At 40.6% G+C, this 20,785-nt stretch overlaps 1 protein-coding gene across 1 annotated transcript; it reads right to left on the bottom strand.

The window, feature by feature from the left end:
* Nucleotides 1-782: 782 nt before the first annotated feature.
* HECTD3 (HECT domain E3 ubiquitin protein ligase 3) lies at nt 783-19,857 on the bottom strand. The gene is made up of 21 exons (XM_087960177.1): nt 19,165-19,857; nt 16,850-17,010; nt 16,275-16,367; nt 15,844-15,979; nt 14,915-15,030; nt 13,228-13,341; nt 11,385-11,467; nt 10,436-10,601; nt 8,873-8,954; nt 7,911-8,093; nt 6,676-6,728; nt 6,209-6,273; nt 5,475-5,578; nt 4,938-5,057; nt 3,516-3,605; nt 2,967-3,173; nt 2,588-2,717; nt 2,225-2,299; nt 1,640-1,721; nt 1,468-1,539; nt 783-1,015 (listed from the first exon to the last, which is right to left on the bottom strand). Exons 1-21 carry the CDS (start codon nt 19,519-19,521, stop codon nt 931-933), a joined length of 2,574 nt encoding a protein of 857 aa, XP_087816303.1. The 5' UTR covers nt 19,522-19,857; the 3' UTR covers nt 783-930.
* Nucleotides 19,858-20,785: the final 928 nt, after the last annotated feature.

The raw sequence follows: 20,785 nt of genomic DNA, 5'->3' as shown, positions 1-20,785 counted from the left end.
AACAAGATGGCGGCACCCAGCAAGCCAGCGGCCCGGCAGGACTTGTTCCACGGACCGGTGCCGGTCCGCGGACCGGTGGTTGGGGACCCCTGCTTTAAGGGTCTTAGCCAGAAGAAATAGCTCTAGGTTGGGATAAGCAGATGAACATTTTACTCCTTAACCATCACAGGCAGAGAATTGCCTTAGTTTCCTTTGGGTTGTATGAAGCAGAGGTTTAAGAAGGGAAGGAAAGGGAGGTGCTGACCATTAAAATAAAACCCCAAAACGTGATGTTAACTGTTGACTAAGGCAGGGATTTTTTTTTTCAATTATGGTTCCACAATGCCCACTCGTGGTCAGAGGTGTTTATGCAGCTATTAAAGGAAAAATCATTAAGGTACAATTGTCAGAATAAGAATTCAGGCAAAAAAGAAGGGAAGCAGAGATACATTTGTGGTTTTGCATAAAAACAGGCAAGTGGTTGGAAATAATAGCTTGACTGCTGCAAAAGAGACTCTGAAATATAATCTCTGGATGAATTAGGGGCAGGGAAGTATATGTTTTGCGTGTAATTCACACATTTTTGGTCCAAATGTGTAATCAAAAAACAAACCCTACTGAGTTGCATTAAGCTTACTCCCAGATACGTGTCAATCAACTGCAGTCTAAGGAAGAAACAGAAATGAAAAAAGACAAAAAAGTAAAAAGACTTCAGGAGGGAACTATATCACAAATCTTATCTAGCTTTTTGCTTGGAAGCTTTTGCTCAAGCTTCTCTTGAAAAGCAGCATGTTAACATAATGTTCACATTTGATATTTTATTTTCTAGATATGTACACCCATATACACTATGTGGAAGGTGGGTCAGGATAAACAGAGTGCAAGAGCTTGTTCCAGGTAGCAAGGACAAAAATCAGACCACCATCAGCAAAACCAGCATCCTTCCAGGTTTCAGTCTTCCCATGGACTCATGTCGGTATCAATGGCCACACAATTATAAGCGGCATAACGCAATTTTTCTTCACAAACTTTGGCACTAAAAATAAAAAAACTTAGATTAACATTTCCAGGTATTCTGAAAATCCCCATAGTACAGAGTACTCTCTGGCTTACCTGTCTATGGTTGTTCAATGAAAGTTACCTCACTATCATAGACTCCATTTCCTGTGTTGTACTATAGATTAATACTTCTTACATTTCTCTAATTCTTCCACTCCATAACTGTGTTATCATTATCTACTGTGAATATCACTTTCCTGGTCAGCATGTAACAGTCCTTGCTGTTCTGCTCTTATCTAATCTTCCCCAAATTTTCTTTCCTGTGTCTCTACCTCACAGTGGTGGGGAATGATGGCCCCTTTAGGACTTGTGGACTCCCAGAATTCCTGAGCCAGCATAATTCTGGGAGTTGAAGTCTGCAAATCCTAAAGGGGCCATCGTTCCCCACCTCTGCTCAACCATAAAAATGTCTTCTAGAGTAAGACTTACGAGACATAGTTGGGCAAAAAGAGCGTGCTGGAGCAAGTGGATGATTCAGGGAGGGCATCAGTGGTCTCCGAGCTTGGCCATAAGACAGAAGAAAACAAGGTAAGTCAGAAGAATTTACCAGATAATAAAACTCCAAAGGACCAATAATCAGTCTTCTCTCCCAAAGACTCACCCTAATTTATCAGGATAGATGTAAATTCGAGCTGGAAGTCTGCTTCTCCCCGTAACAAATCTCAGAAAGCGACTACGATCCTCTAAGGAGAAAAGTACATGGCTTTCATCAGTTCATCACAAGTCCCTCTCCATAATATACCTCTTTGAAAATGAAATAGGGATGACTTGTGGACTCCTAGAATTCCTGAGCCAGCATAATTCTGGGAGTTGAAGTCTGCAAATCTTTTCCCACCTCTGCTCTATCATAAAATGCTAGCCTTGGAAAGCAGGAATTACTTTTTATTCAATGGGTCAAAATGTCACTTGCAACCAAATATATGATAGCAGTTGTGGTGAAAACTGTTCACCCTCTGTATTCTGCTGTTATTTACTTAATCTGACATCACTTCCGCCCCTCCTCATCTGAAATGATTTTTTTTTAAAGAAGAAAAATTCTCAACAATGGGTTCTGCAGGAGAGACTGGTAGTTCTCAATGGGAAAAGTTTCATAAAATATACTTGACTCTGCAATCATTCAATAAATGGCAGAAAATCCCTTATATCCACTATTACATAACAGTGAACATTTGTTTACTCTGCTCACCATTAGTAAAGTTGTTCAAGGCCTCCCAAAAGTACTGAATTCTGGTGTCTGATGGTTCAAAATCTTCAAAGCGAGCTGTAAGAAGATAAAAACAGTACAGAAACAGTAATGCCAACTACATACCAAGATCCAGCTGATTAGAGATGAAAAAATATCCATTAGTTGGGAGGCAAAAGATTTTACTAAATTAGCTCAAACTCACCACACACTTTTTCAATAAAGTAACTGGTGCTGGGATTCTGTACTAACTAGCAATTGCATGTGGAGCTAATAGTAGGTACAATGAAGAACATGTACAGTATATTCCTCAAGATGAGAGCATTCTAATACACAACAGGAAGTCCAAGTATCAGAGATACATACTGAGCTTCTTCAAGGCCTCAACTGTAACTTCAGGGTCACCACAGACCTTCTTCTCCAGTTCCTGCCAAGTGAGTAGGTCCAAGACAGCCTGAGGAACTACCTTCAGAAGTCCAGCCTGCATGGCTGCAATCTGGATTAGGAAAAAGAGGTAAGAAAAGAATATGTAAGATCAAAAACAGATGCGTAGGAAAAAAGTTCTTCTAAAAATAAATAACTCTTTTCTGACAAGTCTATGAGAATGTATAATTTTCTGTCAAATTTTCTGTAATCAATTTGCTTAAACAATGCCCAATATTTCCTAAAACATGTTGGTACAGACTGATGATAAACTGTAGAGAAAAAAGTAACAATTATACTACTAAAATGCCACAATAATTACCTGTTCCTTACTCTCATTCAGCCGTGCTTTCTGTACCAGATGGATGAACTCTAGCCGGTTTTCATGGTGTACTACAGTGCGAATGCCACCAGGAATAAGTTCCACCATGCGCTGGTCACTCAGTACGGTGGTATAGGTCAATTCATTCCCAAACTTGAATTCAAAGGTCTCCTTGTCCATTCCTTCCATCATCTCCAGAAGTTTTACCTGAGAGCATGGAAAGAAACCAAGAAAATTAGAAAGAGATCGCTGGGATTTTGATTAAATTGAAGTCATCGTTATGTGATGTAATAACCTATGGTCAAAGTGTTTTCAAAACAACAAATTATGCTTAAGAGATACATTCTGATGGTTTTGATAAACATTGTGATATTTCTAGTTATCTACAAAAACTAAGGTGCAAGGAAGTTTTATCCCTCCTTCTCAATGACTATTTTAAAAAATAATTTCAAGCCATTAGCTCAATTAGGTATTGTTCCATATTTTTAGTCCCCAACAGCCTATACACCAGTTTTTAACCCTGAAACAAAAATGCTACTCATGACTTACAAGCATTGAGTCAATAGCAGGGAAATCCTTATTCCAACTCACTTCTTCACCTGTCAGTTGCTTCCAAACAAAGCCGGGCAAGGCAAGGACCTTGAACAGAAAAGAAGAGAAGCAGCATTTTAAGGGTAGTTGCCATCATTTGACACTCTATGTCCAAACAAATTCTTCAAAGATGAAGCAAAGATACTTATTTCAAATATTGCTGCTTCATTTTTTTTCTTGTGATATGTTTCAATGTTTTTCAGTATCTTGAAATTATTTTAAGTGCATTTCTTTTTGTTAGCTGCCTTGAGCTTTTTATTAAAGTGATATTTAAAAATAAATTTAATAAATGTATATACATAATAATAAAACAGAATATTGTCTCTCATTTAAGGCATTAATTCCAAAGAATACCATAATCTTAGGCAATGAACTGGGCAGTAGGAATAATTCTGAGAATAAAGGGAGGAAAAAGCACATTCAGACTTGCAAAGTTTTGTCACTGTAACCTTATAACAAAATAGTGTTAGAGTTCTTTGGCATCATAGTCAAAAAAAATTGGAATGGCTGACACATGCTAAAGCTAAGGAACTTGCTATTTGTATATCAGACATGCCCATATCCAGAATTGGAAGTTATTTGGTCAACTGTCCTCCATTAAAGAGAAGGATAATTTGTACTGAGAAGGACCCACTATAAATATTTTTAGTTTGGCATTGCCCCTTCCTAACTGCATGATAGTATGACCAAGGGTCAGGAGGAAGGTGTTCTATTGCCAGTGCAGCTTCTTGTAAAAACACTTAAATTTGTGACAACGAACTAGGAAATATTGTCCCAAGTTATCTCAAATGTCTGATGAGAATAGGCTCTATAGAAAAGAAGGATGTTGGTCAGTTCTTTGCTGTGTTGATTTATAGTTTCAGATGGAAAATGTTTGCTAATTGATGTGAAAAAGACAGCTTACCCTTGACCCTAGGCTATGTCAAAATTCTAAATCAAAAAAAGAAACAAAGTTTTTGAATTAACAAACCAAATGCATATATGAAAGGAAATAGCATAAACATGAATAAAGAAATCCAAGAGAAAAGAGAATATATGCCTCAATTTGATCAATAAATAAGAATGAAACACTCTTTCTGGAATGACATTTTTCCACTATTCCCTCACCTTCAGTGATATAGGACATAAGGGGAGTAGACTTGCAGGTTAATAATTTTTAAAAACATGGAGGTATCTAACATACACACCCCATTTTTATTCCTATAGCTATATTTGGGACACAAGAGAGTGATAATTTTACATTCTTTCAAATGATTATATAAATGAAGGACAGAGCACATGTTCAGAAAATTTATGTCTATAGAAAGTATGAAGTGAGTTGAGTATGAAGAAACATGGCTTCTGGTATCAAAGAGAAATTAGTCGATATTGAATACTAACCAGAAATTCTTTGCCACGAAGAGCTGCACCCATTATTTGCCCAATCCACTCATATTTGAGGAATTCCTTGCAGGATGGGTTTGGGACATACATATCTCGGGCCTCTCCAGTTCCACTGCCCTAAAACGACAAATATCTTACTTAAAACAATCAACTAAGCAATAGTATAACGATTATATCAGCATAACTCCGTACAAGAACTCCCAGTTGAACACGACAGCACCTAGCAAAAGAAAATCCACCAAAGGCCAACAGAGATACTGCAACATTTCTTGTGTCCAGGTTAGTGCCTTAACCTGGACACAAGAAATTAAAAACAACAATCTTGATTTGAAGCACTTTTAACACACTGAGCAGAACAAGCAGGCGTAACAGATGAAATACAGTTCTGGAAGACTTAATTCAATGGCATTGGAAAAAACCTCCAGAACACTGAGTGTTGTTTCTTTGCCATTAATTTTCTTCTTAGGTAGCTTTTATCTTGGCCTTAAGACCTAAAAGGCTTGATCTAATTTTGGTTTGAGCAAGGAATAGTACCTGATTGGATGTGCGGACAAAAAATGGCAGTGGGATGGGCGTCTCAGATGAACTAGGGCACAACTCTTCAGACATATCAGCAATGCTGTCCCGGAAACCACCACCTGTCAGAAAGAAAACAAACAAAGCAAAATAAAAGGGAACACATTTTACCTTTTTGTCAAACATCAACTTTCCCTGGATTTCTGATATTCCCATTCCCATTACTTTAGAAAGTCCATTTTTTGCGGGGGAAATTACAGGGGGAGGGGGGAGAATCAAAATTATGAGTTGTGTAATCTATTCTTATTTTATCAGGACTTTGCAGAACTATTCTAAGAAAAAAACTGATACTACTAAAAATACAGATACACAATAACTATTTTTCTGCCTGTTGCAATAGCCGAATTTCCAGGTCTCAAATCCTATAACCTTGATAATGTGCTGCCTATAATCCAAACATGATCCACAGAAAATCTAAATGCTCAATTACAAATTATCAAAATCAATAATATCTGCAGGTACCATTGCGATAATGGTGGGCATAATAAAATAACACAAATTGAGACCAAGGAACAAAATAAAACAAAAATGCTCTTTAGACCTTTACATGGCCATTTTAATTCCAGTTCCTCAAAACTGAAACACAAAGCCAAGAAAAGTGCTTTTATTTGCCTTTTATTGAACAATGCAGAGCACTAAAGGCTAAATTTAAGCAAGGCATCATTTGGGTCTATGCAGAGTTTCAAACTTACCCTGATCAATGATGCCCTCAGCAATGAATTTACATTCCCACCATTGATCATACCGCAATGGCCACCTGGGATAAAATAAAAATCAGAGTTATCAAGTGGGATAGTTATTAGTCAAAATATTAGAGCCAATTATGAAGATTATATTAATAGTTAGATAACCTGTGATAAAAATAGAATGACTGTGGCAAAAGTAAGGTACATAGTAATAGGCATGTGGGGTGCAATCCCAAAACAATGGCAATGATATTACTTAGCTTCGGTAATGAAATGTCTGCAAGAAAACGACCAGACTCAGAGAGCATCAAGGACCTCTAATATTTGGTTTTATCTTTCCTTGAAAAATGAACTTTTGATTTATTTGCAAATTCTATGATAGTTGTCATACAGGCCTTTAAATTTTCAGAGCCCCAAAAACTTGAAATAGAAAAGGGCAAGAAAGAAAGACAAATAGTTCAAGGATTACCCACCTATAATCCAGTGGCTTCTCATACTTGTCAGAAGGTTTCAGGCCTTCATATACCTAAGAAGAGCAGAAAGTGCAGCTAAAGCTTTAACAGTGGAACAAAATATAGTCCACAATGGTGCTTATAGATAGCAAAGCAAGAATATCCTGCCCCTGGAGCCATCAAGTGCATTTTAATTCTGCAGGAAACTGGAAGGGAAACAATTAGTACATCAGGACACGAAGACTGGTCATAGCTATCAGTCGTTCAGTGCCATCGTTTAAGTTTGAATGGTCCCTGAACGAGAGGTTGTTAAAACGAAGATCACCTGTGGATACCATAGAGCAGCACTCCCTTTTTGATACCAGGAACCAATTTTGTGGAAGATAATTTTTCCATGGACTTGGGGAGGATGGTTTCGGTTTTGCTCGCTCACCCGCCACTCAACCAGTTTAGTGGAAAACTTTTTCACAGACCAGGGAGGAGGGATGGTTTCAGTTTTGCTTGCTCACCTCAGCTGTGCAGCCCAGCTCCTAACAGGCCACAGACCAGTACCATTCTGTAGCCTGGGGATTGGAGACCCTTGTCATAGAGCAGTGATCCTCAACCTTTGTGGCTTGATAGCCCAGTGAGGGAGGGAGGAGAAGTGGGTCACATGAGTACCGGACTGGCACACAGTGCAAGCAGCATGCTGGCACAGATGCGCATGTAGCTAAACTCGTGCACGTTGAGCTACGCATGTGTGCACATGCACTGGCCGGCCTCTTGTGCAAGTTGCGCTGTGCCTGCGTGTGCACATGTGCACCGGTCTTCCATTCGCGTGGCCCAGTTGCGAATAGACCAAGACCTGGTAGTGGGCCACAGCCCGGGGGCCATGGACCCATCATAGAGGACAAATCACACATACATGACACAAATTAAAAATTCCTGTAAACGTTCTATTAAAAATTGAAGAATCCCAAAGTGATGCTTCCCAATCTTGAAAAGGCTGCACCATGGTTGCTTGTTAGCTGTGATACAGACATCAACAGCATTTCATTCATTATATCAAGAGCAAAGCATAAAAAGGCACTTTGAAATACAGAAGGAAATTACTACTCTTGAATAATATTAATACATCTTTCCTACTTTGGTACTCTTTAGATGCTAGTTCCATACCTCCCAGAATATCAGACAGCAGTTTGGGAAATCATTGTCCCAACATATCTGGAGGATCCCATAGGGGAGAAGGACCTGCTATTCTATGTGTTTCCACTTACCTGGGTGAAGACAGTGTTTTTACAGGTAGGGTCAAGGGCAGGATTGTCGCGATGTTCCATAGCTAGGCGCCGGTTGATGTAGAGACGTGGCATGAAGTTGGGCTTGCTGGTTTCAGAGTCCTTGAGGCACTGGCTGATTAGCATTGTGCGTCGCTTGGACAGCAACAGAAACTGTTTGATATGCTGTCAGGGGACAACAATTGGTTCAAAGAGGGAAATAGCCCAATATCTAACACACTTTCCCTCACTTTTCCAGCCAGTTGGGCTCTCATCATGACCACCACCCAAGTATTCTTGATAAGCGGATAACTTAGTTCTTTTTCCTACTAGGAACACTCTGATATAGGAAAATGTGCATTTAATGAACAGAGTCATTCCCATCTCTCATTAAAAGTGTTGATGTTTTTTTATTTATTGAAGATTTATGAGCAATCTTGTATAATTGCTGCAGTTCCTATTGGTTAAACGAGGGCTTGTTAAATGAGGACGACCTGCGGATACCACAGAGGACGAAGAATTGCAGTTCAATCATTCAATTGGGTTTTAAATGGCCATATCAATTTAAATTCAGGTTTAAAAGGATCCGATTAGAACGATGAATAGAAAAGGTTTTCTGAAGCTTGAAAAATGAACTTGAAATGTGAAAAGAAAACACAACGTGCACATTCTTGTTAAAGTGAAGTTAGAGAGCCATCCTTTTCAAAAGGCCGGGCTTGCTTATATAATGATTGAAGGAGAGCCCCCCAGCTTACACATCTTCTCTGCTACATCATTTTCAACTCACCTTCAAGAAACAGGATGGCAATGTTAGTTAGGTTGGAGCAGATACATTCATTCAACTGCTTCAGTTTTTCCAAGGAAAGGCAGGTTTGGCTACTACTGAATGGTCACTATTACTGCATTGATTGTGAAAAACAACAACACAGGTATAGATCCATCAATAGGAGGTTTAGTCACCTCACCTTTAGTTCATTGAAGGTGCTGAGTGTGTAGTCCCAGGCTGGTACAAGGTGATGAAGCACACTGTCCAAGATCTTGATAAACCTATCCCAACAAAAAGAAACAGCACCAAAAATATGGAAACAATATCTAAATGATATATAGCGATGCATGATGGTGGGGGTACCATGTGATTAACTATGTAAATAGAACAATATTATGATTATAGATTTATATTCCATCTGTCCAGAAGGAGCTCAAGACAGTATTTTTTCCTCCTAATTTTTTCTATGCATCCCTCTAACACTGAGGATTATTTATTTATTTCTGAAATGTGTCTCCCACCCAAACAAATTCTCTGAGCCTTTATAATTAAAAAACGTTTGCCGGGAAACTATGAACCATGAAATGAAGAACAGCAATGAAAATGAAGAGAATTTCGCATGGTCATAATACTAGGAAAGGCTAGTGGAAGAATGAGATGCTTCCTGGTTTATGGAAGTAGGCACTCAAATAAGCAGTGCTTCAGCATTGCAATCAAAGAGATCTAGTATTCCTAGGTGGAATGGTATGTGGAAAAGAGGTTTAGAAGAAACCCTCCCTGATTTTTCCACCTACAAAGGAGATGGGAAGAATTATACTTTGAGACTTAAGTGTAACTTTACAATATAGACTTAGCTCATCTGGCCATGTTTCCTGTTTCCTGTGCCTAGTAACTGACATTGATCAATCTTGCAAGTCTCAAAGTGCAATCCTTCTTCCCTCAATCTCCTTTACAATCTGAGAAATTAGAGAGAGTCCGAAGACCCTTTTACCCTGCTCACGATGAAGCTGCAGACTATGCTCTCTCTCCTCTGGCCGTATCCTAGGCTGTGATGGCGAACCTATGGCACACGTGCTACAAGTGGCACGCAGAGCCATTTCTGCTGGCATGTGAGCTGCAGGCAAACTTACCTCACTGCGCATGCGTGCGCCTCACAGTTGATTTTTTTTTCAGTTGGTTTGAGGCCTTTTTCGGCCTCCCAGAGGCTTGGAAAAAGCCTCTACAAGGCTTTTCAGGATGAATTATAGGCCTCTTTCGTCATTTCCTGTAACACCAGAAATAATGAAACAGGCCTATAATTTGGCCTGAAAAGCCTTGCAGAGGCTTTTTCTAAGCCTCTGGAAGGCCGAAAAAGGCCTCAAACCAACTGAAAAATCAGCTGTGAGGCGCAGTGCAGGTAAGGGCGGGGATTGCATGCGCATGTGCAGGGGGCATGGGGAGGGGGGCGTGCATTGCATTCTGGGTGTTGGCACACGAGTGCGTGCATGCTGGCGCATGTGCAATTTTTGGCACAGGAGCCCAAAACCACTGTCCTAGGCAGTTTCTCTTGGTTCAGTCTCCCGAGATTTTCCCCACATACTATTACACTAGAAGAAAATTGATACACGCCTACGATGGGATAATGATAAAAAAAGATCTGCTCTTTTAATTAATTCAACTGCTTGCCGAGACCTCTCGCATATTTTCTTATTCCCATCCACAGTTGTGGAAATGTGGCTCATTAAAACTTCTTTATCCGTGTTCCTAACTAGTACTTCCATACCTCTGCAGGATCACAGCACGCCAATAAAGCACATCAGGATCTCTCCCTTCCAGTCGTGGATACCTCACTAGGTTGGCTGGTTGAAACATGTCTGCATTGAGCCCCAATTCACGTTGCCGAGAAGATTTGATTTTTATGCCCCGGAGTCGGACATCAATCCCATCATCTGCAGAAAAGGACCATATGCAGAAGGCAAATAATTTAAAGACATAATTAATTCCTTTGTACAGAGAGAATAAATTATTGTTTGGCGTGGGGGGTTGGAAATACGTAGCAGAAAAATGGCACCAAAAGAAAATACATGTTCTTCAAAAGGATTACAGGTGTTTTTAAAGAATAGAGATGATTTGGATTTCAAGAGGCTTGGCAACTAGATTTCCCAAAGTAGATATTTTACCAAGAGAGGTTTTTTGCAAACCATAATCCTGTTAAGTCTGGTTTATAAAAGAAAATCTAGTTCTTTCAGATGGAGACTAAACAATGTGCTGTTATAGAAAGAAGTAATTGTTGAAGAATGCAAAAATCAAGTAAAAGAATGTTTTTTTTGTCTTTTTCCTTTTGGCTCTGTTTTTCTTTCATTGTTTTCTTTATTCGGTATAAATTTGTGTAGTTTTTATGTTCTTTTTAAAACTATAATATGTGTGTGTGTGTGTTTGTCTGTCTATCTGTCTATCCCTCAGTGGTGGGATTCAAATAATTTAACAACTGGTCCTCCTCCCTAATGATTTCTTCCAACAACCAGTTCACCAAAGTGCTCAGGAAGTTAACAACCAGTTCGAACCGGTGCGAACCAGCTGAATACCACCACTGCTATCCCTCCAACATCATTACATCTGGCTCTTTGTAATTGCGTACAGGTGTAATAAAATCCCAAAAACTAGAGTTTCAGAATTACCAAATGATCCTCCCAAAGATTAAACATTTCATCCTCATATTGACACCCACACACCTCTGCATTCCAAAATGCGGACTTCAATGACTGGCAAGTGAGTTGTCATGTCTTCCAGCACACATACATCCCCAATGTAGCTCCTAGGGACCAAAAAAATAAATAAATAAATCATCATCTGTTTCATCTTGCACATAGTAGTATAACCCTCCCCTCGGCCAACACTTCAATTTTATGTATCTGAAAACTGGGACTGTGTTACATTGGGTTGTGAACGGCAACTGGGACCCAAAGACTCCTAGTTCTCATTCCAACCTTCTGAATTGCACAAATTGATCTATCAAACTCCCTCTGATGGGCGAGGAGGGAGCGGGAAAGGATGGTAGAAATTTGACTCCTAAAATAGTGGTGTCAGATAGGCAGTGGCGGATTAAGGCTCACTGGTGTCCTAAGCACTGACAAAACTTGGTGCTCTCCCCACTTTGTACATACTGTACAAACAAAGCCATATTCTCAACTTTGTGGTGCTCCCTTTGGGCCTGGTGCCCTAAGTATGTGCTTAGTCTACTTAATGTTAATACACCACTGCAGATAGGACATATAAGAGCTACCTACAGATATTAGGCAAAATGTTAAAATATATACTGTAGATACTGCCTATATCTATTTATACATAACACTGCCTAGTGTTATGTATAAAGATAACTCCAGGTAGTCCTGACGTAGCAACCACAATTAGCCCTGGCAACTCCATTACTAAATACTGCAGACACTAAGCTGAAAATCACATGACTGAATCAGGCTCATGACATCACTTCCTATTCAATTGTTAAATGAATCATTATGGTTGTAAAATGAGACGCCATGTGACTGAGACTTGCAATTTTATTGCAGCATTCTCTATTAACTCTGCTTGCCAGGAACCAGTCATTAAGCATTCAAATGGTGATCGTGTGACCAGAAAACACCAAAAATAGTAAATGTAAAGATTTATTGCAAAGCTATTTCTTGTTATACCTTCGTATCTTCCAATAGTTGCTAAATGAGGCAGTTGATAAGGAGGATTACCTCTGCAGTGTTTCTTTCTATAATTATGCTGATATTAATAATGCTGTCCTCTACTTTGATTTGTAGGATAAAGCCTTAGACAACAAGGAATTGCATACCAGAAAATTAGCTAAAACTGGTTGGTTGCTATCTTTGTGAGCCCAGTATAGAAACCAAACAGATTGCCAAACAAAGAATTTCTATTCTCTCTATGCAACCTGATGATAGGTCAGCCCAAAGCAAAAGAGATGAAGTTCTTGCTTCTTACTCTGTTAATTCCAGGCAGGTTAATAAAAGCATTAAGATAGTAATGATTTGTGGGCTTATTCATAATGTTTTCTGCCTTAATTCCCTGAGATATGATAGCAACAGCAGTAGCACTTAGACTTATATACCGCTTCACAGTGCTTTACAGCCCTCTCTAAGCGGTTTACAGAGTCAGCCTATTGCCCCCAACAATCTGGGTCCTCATTTTACCGACCTCTGAAGGATGGAAGGCTGAGTCAACCTTGAGCCTGGTGAGATTCGAACTGCTGAACTGGCAGCCAGCAATCAGAAGTAGTCTGCAGTACTGCATTCTAACCACTGTGTCACCGTGGCTCTTGACTGACCCCAATATCAACAACCAACAACTACATATGAACCCCTAGCACTTCACCAGCGGCAACTGGACCATTAATTCCTTGCTTTGCAGCAGTATTTGATCAATATAACACTCTTCATTTTCTATTCCTCCTTCTCCTTCCCATATCACAGGAAATGACAAGTTCTGGGCAACTATTAAACCATTTGAATAAAATTTAGGAGGACAGCTTCGTTCTGTTAGCCTCCATCTCTCCCCATGGCCCTGACTCACTCATCAATGCCGACATCACTCAGTTTCTTCAGGTTATCACCCTCACCGCCATACACAGCCACCCTTTTTGGCATGAAATTTTCATCTGTTGTATCCACGCTCAGAAAGAGTTTCCTAATGGAGAGAATTGAAATAACAAATGTGAGGCAAAGCAAAGGGGTATAAGGAAAACTTTCCAATGCAAGATGTCAGGATTCCGGCAGTTACCCCAATTAGTTGTCACAAGAAAGTTCTGTGAAGGTTGGAAACTCACAAGGAGCTTTCTTTAAAAAACAACAACTCCTGCTGAAAACTTTCTCAGTTATTAGAATTCCTGTCAATAAAGGATTGTTTGGCATGCTTACAAGCCATCACTATAGATGTTTGGAAACATGAAGACGCTCTTGGCATCCATTCTTGCAACCCTCTCCTGCAACTTTTAAATTAGAGGAAAATACAATTTATATTGACTGTTTCCTAGTATGATTTGATTGCTTATTGTACCCTATAACTATTATTAAGTGTTGTACCTTGTGATTCTTGACTCTTGATGAATGTATCTTTTCTTTTATGTACACTGAGAACATTTGCACCAAGACAAATTCCTTGTGTGTCCAATCACACTTGGCCAATAAGGAATTCTATTCTGTTCTGTTCTGTTCTCTGTTCTCTGTTCTCTATTTTATTCTATCCTAAAATATGAGGGAAAAGGAAAGGAGAACTGCCCACCTTAAAACAGTTCAATCAGATTCAGTCTTTTTCTGGACTTTTTTCAAACATTCGGAAAGAATTGGACAAAATAAGACTATTCTGAATTAAGAAGAGGGGGTATATCTTTCATAATTCTGTGGTTCACTTTGTGTCACTCTGAGGTTCAGGTTATTAATAGAAAAAGCCACTGGAGGAAGAAAAAGTGTTTATCTACCGTGTTTCTCATATAATAAGGCCGGGTCTTATTTTTTTGAGCCCCGAAAAAATGGCTAGGCTGTCTTTTCGGGTGACTTAATTCCCCTCCGTTGCATCTTCGGGCGGGTGGGTGGCGATGGCTTGGATGTTGATCTCGGCGTTGGTGGGGCACTTCGTATCAGGGTCAACGCAGGCAGCACCATATCCAGGTGTGCAACAAAAGTACTTCCTAATGGCAAGCCCCCCACCATTCCCCCCCATTTCGCATGTTTTAATATAGGCCTTAATTTGGGGGGAGGGGCTTAATTTCATTTCATGCCTATAAAACATGCAGGGACTTCCTATTGGGGGAGGCCCTACTGTTGGAGAAACAGGGTATCTCTGACATAAAAAGGACATGAAATTGAAGAACTGCATATATTCTGATACAATCTAATATAGTGTCTTAGCCTTACATTTATAGTGGAAATATTTGAAAAGTTTATTGTGCAATAAATTCAGATGTTTTTCATTGTTAAGCATTTCTCAATTTTATTTTTCTGAAAGAAGAATGCCTAGGCACAAATCAAGACCACACACACAAAATACATGTCTAAACCCATCTTGCTACTGGATCTACATTCAATAGAATACAGAAAACAGAATAGAAGAATAATTATTTTTGGGGAAGGCCAAATGAATTAGAACAGCAATCTGTTTGCAAAGGCTGATCCCTAAATCACTTTGTATCTAATGACAGGGAAGAAAATCTTGCTTTACAGAGAAAAGGCTAGGAAAGGAAGGATCGTATTTAATTACTAACTTTATTATGGTTCCTTTCTTCATGTTGAGACGGACCCAGTGTTGGCCTTGGGATCCATCACTCTCCCAGTAGGTGTCTTCGTGGTTGTCGGTCAAGTATGAAACATTGAATTCTTCCTAAGGAAGCACAGCAATACATTAGCCCAGCAGCACCAGCCCTACTTATTCATACAGACATGTTCCTGATGGAATGTGCTTCACTTGAGAAGCATTTCAATGAAGTACAGTATTTGCTGCCCTGTTCAGACCCCATTTGGAGTACCATAGCAAACAAATTGGAGTCAGTTCAGAATCTCTCAGAAGAATGGTGTATGTATAGAGAGATACAACTAAGAAGTGGACTTATTTTCTCTTATTCCAGAGGACAAGAACTAATTGGTTAAAACAGAAGGAGGTAGAGACATGATACAGCTTAGCAGGAACTTTCAGTTTGTGCAAGCTGTCAGTCAAAGATGCTCTAGCAGTACCTGCACTGAACAAGGTGGGATGTATGTGGACTACATTACCCCCGAGGTCATCACAGTTCTATGTTTCTCATCCTTTACAAAGACTAAAAAAGGGAGTTCAAAATTCAGAGGCAGACAAATGAAATGTGAAAGTGCTGGAATGTAGTGTTATTTTCTGTCAACGTGGCCACACTGGCTAAGAATAATGGAAGCCCATCAATACTGAAGAGTCTGAAGAATAATGGTTATTCTAAAACTAAAATAAGAGGAAGCTTCTATTGTGAGCCGAGCAAGGTAAGCATACAATGCCTCTCATCCTTCATCATCGACTGTGAAAGTTGCAAGAACAATTTACAGACAATATTTATAGACAACCCTTATGGTTTTGCTTATCAACTACATAATCCTTGACAACAAGTTACGGATGATATTCTGAGGAAGAGTTTCCCCTAGAAAGAGATCCGATCCACTGATAATATTATACCGTGTAAGAGGAGACATCGATGCTGTCCACATATTGCTTGATACTACCCAGATTCTCATCCTCCTTGCCAATGTGGTCATAAAGGAAATGTACCAGATCTTCATCACATTCATAGCTCCATGTGGGTGGCACAAACCTACAAAACAGTGATGGCAGTCAGTAGCACAGAAGGAGCACTGAGGGGGATAGTCAGAACCTGGAAACTATTTATTCCTTCATTCTTAGTCATATTTTTCATTTCCTCATCCCATAATACCATATATCTCCCAGTGTGTTACTTCAGTCAGCTTTATACCAAAGAACGGTTTCCACTAGTGGCGGATGACAAAGCCTAACTCAACTCCATAGGCCGAAACACTATTCCCAAAGTAATGCACTGACTACCCCAAGCAACCAGTACCCCACCCTACCCCAAAATAAAATGAAATTACCGAAGTCTCTCTACTGCAGCCACATCTGGCTCCATGATTTTTGGCTTTGCTCCAAGATGCAAGGAATATGTTAAATCCACCACCTGTTCCCATCTGGAGTAAAAAACAAACAACCCCAAAAAAATTATAAACATCAACTCCAAGTTAAGAGAAACTGATTGGCTACAAAGAAAAATTCTAAGAAAAAATTATGAGAACAAATCAATATGGACCAACATGTAGCCATCTGTGGAAGGTGCACAACATTACATTTATAATCCATGTTGTTAGACAAACAATCTTTGTTGTTATAGAAATTTATCAGATCAATGAATCAACAAATGTGAAATAATTTTTAAAGACAAACCATTCACTATGATTCACAAATGGTATTTAAAAAATGGGCATATCTACATGTTTTAGAAAAAAATAGCCCCTCTCTAGAATCTTCCTTTTGTGCCACACATTTTTTTCTAAGAATGCTCTGACAACCAGAGATTTGTGGACAAATAAAATATATTTGCTTACATTCACATTTGCAGTATCCTCCACAATGACTCATCCAAAGCCAACCAAGCAGAAGTGAGATTCTGTACCTGATTACTGGTTTAAAATCCATCCCAAAGAGCTGTTGCTGCCTCTGAATCCTCTCCATAGATTCCACTGGTACCAGCCTGTCCCCACTATCTGCATGCTTACACATAAGGACCCAACCTTCCTCCAGGTCACAACCAGACTTGTATTCCTGAAGTTGCTCCTATATGGTTAGAACACATAGTTACATGAGCAATAAAGTCTAAGTTGATCAAAAAGAGGCTTCGTTACTACAGTACAAACATATAAAGTTTAAATGTGTAAGACCTTTGCACTATTTGTGCAATTAAATCCTTATGTAAATTCAAGGTGTGTCTTTGTGATAATAAATATGCCTGCACAAATTTCAGAGTCAATGAAATACAGTGAACAAGATGGTGAACTAGAGCAAAGAGCCATCCAGAATTGACTGTGTGGTTTTTGAGCCTGTCATTTTATCCCAGTCCCAATTTAACTCAGAGAGTTGGAATAGTGGGGATAAAACAAAGAGATATTTCTTTGCTCTCAAGTCCTAGAGAAATAAAATAAAATAATAAAATAAAATAAAATAGCAAGCTAAACTATTTCTGTTCACAGTAATTTCCCATTTTTGGAAAAAAACAAAGATGTATACAAATAAAGGCATATACGGTATACAAAATGTTATCCTGTACAACAAACTGTATGGAATTGGCAATTTGATTAATTAGAAACGTTTCTGCATGGATGTTCAGAATTTGGCATATATCTGTAAGACTGATCAGTCTGATCCTATAGCCTTGGGTGCTCATAAGCTTTGAAGAGGCATGAAGTGAAGTCTCTAGTTCTGGCAACTGTTTGACATCCAAACAGTTCATGCACTTCTTACATAGTCAGTCTATTCCAAGTTCAAAACTGATCATTTGTTTCCTGCAACACTAACACTGACAGACTTATGGCAGGTGGTTGGCTGCAGGTGATCTTCCAAATGCTAAGCAAGGTTTGGAGATCAAGGCTATAGGATGGAGTGGGAATTTGCAGAGGGAGAGGGAGAAACCATGGTGAACAAAGTCAATGCTAAATATCTATGGAGATTCTCAGTCATCCAGGTCATGGTTGCCCCCAAAAGGTGCTTTTTCAAAAGGCAACTGGACTTTCTGGTGGTTTTTTTTTTTTTTTAAGAGCTGAAGAAGCTTCTTGGATGAGAAGCAAAATGTCTTCAAAGCAAAGCCAGAAAGTCCAGTTGCTTCTTGAAAAAACCACCTTTGGGTGAAGTTAGTCGTAAACTTTCTATCATGAGACTGCAAGGGATCCCCATGGAATCGTTGGGAGCCAAACTTGGCAAAAACGGGATATCTGAACTCCGCCACCCACTCAGCCATTTACATGACTGATTTACGTGGGTGCCACACAGCCACAAATGGAAAGGAACAGAATGGGGGTAAATGGGAATCTCCACTTCTATCTCAATCGTTGAGGCATCAAGTCCCCTTTTTTAATTTTATAATTTCAAGTTAGAAAAGCTTCAAATAATAACTCTGGAGTGCCTCTGAACATACCTCACAGCACCAGACTTAAGATTCTTGGCTTAGACAACCTTGAACTACAACGACTAAGATTAGACTTAAGCATAGTACATAAAATCATATGTTACAACGTCTCACCAGCTAATGACTATTTCAGCTTTAACAACAACACAAGAGCACACAAGAGATATAAACTAAATGTAAACCACTCCAAACTCGATTGTAGGAAGTACGATTTCTGCAAACAGAGTGATCAATGCCTGGAACTCACGACCTGATTCTGTTGTTACCTGCTCAAACCCTCACTCCTTTACCCTCAAACTCACCTCTATTGACCTCACCCCATTCCTAAGAGGTCTGCAAGGGCGGTGCATAAGCGCACAATCGTGCCTACCATCCCTGTCCTATTGTCCCCAATTATTAGTTCCCATTTCATGTATTTAAACTTGTTTATTCTTGTTTCTGTTATATTGTAAGCTTTTGATAAAAATAAATAAAATAAATAAATATTCAGGATGCAGCCCGGGCCTGGCCTCTTCTAAGCAGGGATCTCCAACCTTGGCTACTTTAAGCCTGGAGGACTTCAACTCCCAGAATTCTCCAGCCAGCAAAGCTGGCTGGGAATTCTGGGAGTTGAAGTCCTCCAGGCTTAAAGTAGCCAAGGTTGGAGACCCCTGCAGTCTAGAGAAATATCCTGATCAGGATCCACTCGGAACGGTGTGGATAGCAGGATCGGAACGGTTTCGACCCGCCAGGGTTTCGCTCCGTTTCTTCGGACTAGCCTCCAGGTCCAAAGGCCGCGCCCGAGGAGCCCCGCCTTGTCCCTCTCTCACCCTGGTGAGCTTCACCCAGAGCCCGTTCCCATTGCAGTATTCCTCGCCGCTGGCTCGAATGCACGATCCCTTGCGCAGTTCGATGGTGGCCCTGCCCGGACCTTTCCTGATGCCGGCACCCGCACCGCCCGCAGCTTTGCTTGGGCTCTCCCACACCGACAACAGGCTCCGGCCCGAGGCCGAGGCGGCGCCTTGGGCGCTGGGATCCTTGCAGAGCTTGTACTGCACTTCGCGGGGCACGTAGCCCAAAGCGGCGGGCAGCGGCTCCGCCCGGGTCAGGCAGCCGGTCGCCTCGCTCAGGAAGCGCAGCCGGCCCAGCAGCAGGTGCGGAGACTCGCTGTCAGTCGTGGGAACCATCCTGCCCGTCTCGACGGGGCGGCCGGGAGCTACGGCAGCCGCACCACCGGGTCTCGCCTCTCCCCACCCCTGCTGCAGCCGGCGAAAGCTCCGCGGCGGTCAGGAGGAGGCAACCGGGGTTGCTTCCTGCTTCCTCCACCGCCTCGATTCCGGCTGCTCTACCGTAAAGCATCCTCTATCGGCGGAAAGTCAATCAGGGCGGTCGCGATGAAGAGATTTTTGCCAGTCCGCGGCGTGGGAATGGCTCCCGTTAGGCAGTGAGCGCCGGGCGGCTCTTGTAGGTTTTGCCCGCCGGGGAGTTTCGCACCCGCAACCCATTTAAGATCTGCTTATTTTGGCTGCCTCGCACTCCAAGTAATGGGTTAAGATTATCGATCGATGATTGACAGTCACCTCTGTGAACGTATGCACCCAATCACAAGAAGAACATCGCACCGATCGATTATGTCTGCGAGAAGCACAAATTTTGGTGTGTGTGTGGGGGGCAATAGATGTTACTACTACTGGAAGACAAAAGGGAAGAAGAGCCAACCCTGGTTCCTGCCTCGAGGCTTTGGTTCAAAGTGAAGAAAAGGCATTTATTGGAGAACGAGGCTGTCCACGATTCAGTTGCTTTTATTATTATTATTATTATTATTATTATTATTATTATTATTATTATTATTATTATTATTATTGTTGTTGTTGTTGTTGTTGTTGTTGTTGTTGTTGTTTGTTGTTGTTGTTGTTGTTGTCGTCGTCGTTGTCGTCGTTAATGCAGTAGAAAACGAAAAACAAGCACCTCTGGTGTTTCAAACAGCAAGACAGACGGCAAAACTTCAACTTGTCCAGGAAAAATGTGTTATTTATTGCATTGATGTCTGGGGTTTGTTTGTTTGTTTATTTGTTTGTTTGTAAGAACACAAGATGAGAAGTAGCTGGGCTGAATACTTACACCAAAGCCTATAATCAAGTGGATTTGAACCTGAATCTTCGTAGGCAAAAGCCACCCACCACACTATGTGATCGGGCTTAAACCTCGCCACCCCCCCACCCCCGCTTTTCCTGGTGTCCTCAAGGCTAAAATTCCCAGGATTCCTCTGGGAATTCCCAACTCCTAGCTTAAGAGTGACAAGCCTTTGGATCAATCTCTGGGTAATCCATCCAGCTTGGTCTACCCTAATGGGCAGAGCAACGCAAGGAGGAATGGTCTCATTTTTCACCATTGTCTTTTAGATTTTCACTTCAGGGGTTTAACTTTAACTGGAGGTGTCACAAAGTGGGT

Source organism: Notechis scutatus, chromosome 3 (genome assembly GCF_049901735.1).
Source record: "Notechis scutatus isolate UNSWTSFEM ecotype Mainland chromosome 3, rNotScu1.2, whole genome shotgun sequence".
In the NCBI taxonomy this organism is placed as follows: Eukaryota; Metazoa; Chordata; class Lepidosauria; order Squamata; family Elapidae; genus Notechis; species Notechis scutatus.
Note: the sequence above shows the minus strand (reverse complement) of the source record. Positions and strands in the feature narration are given on the sequence as shown.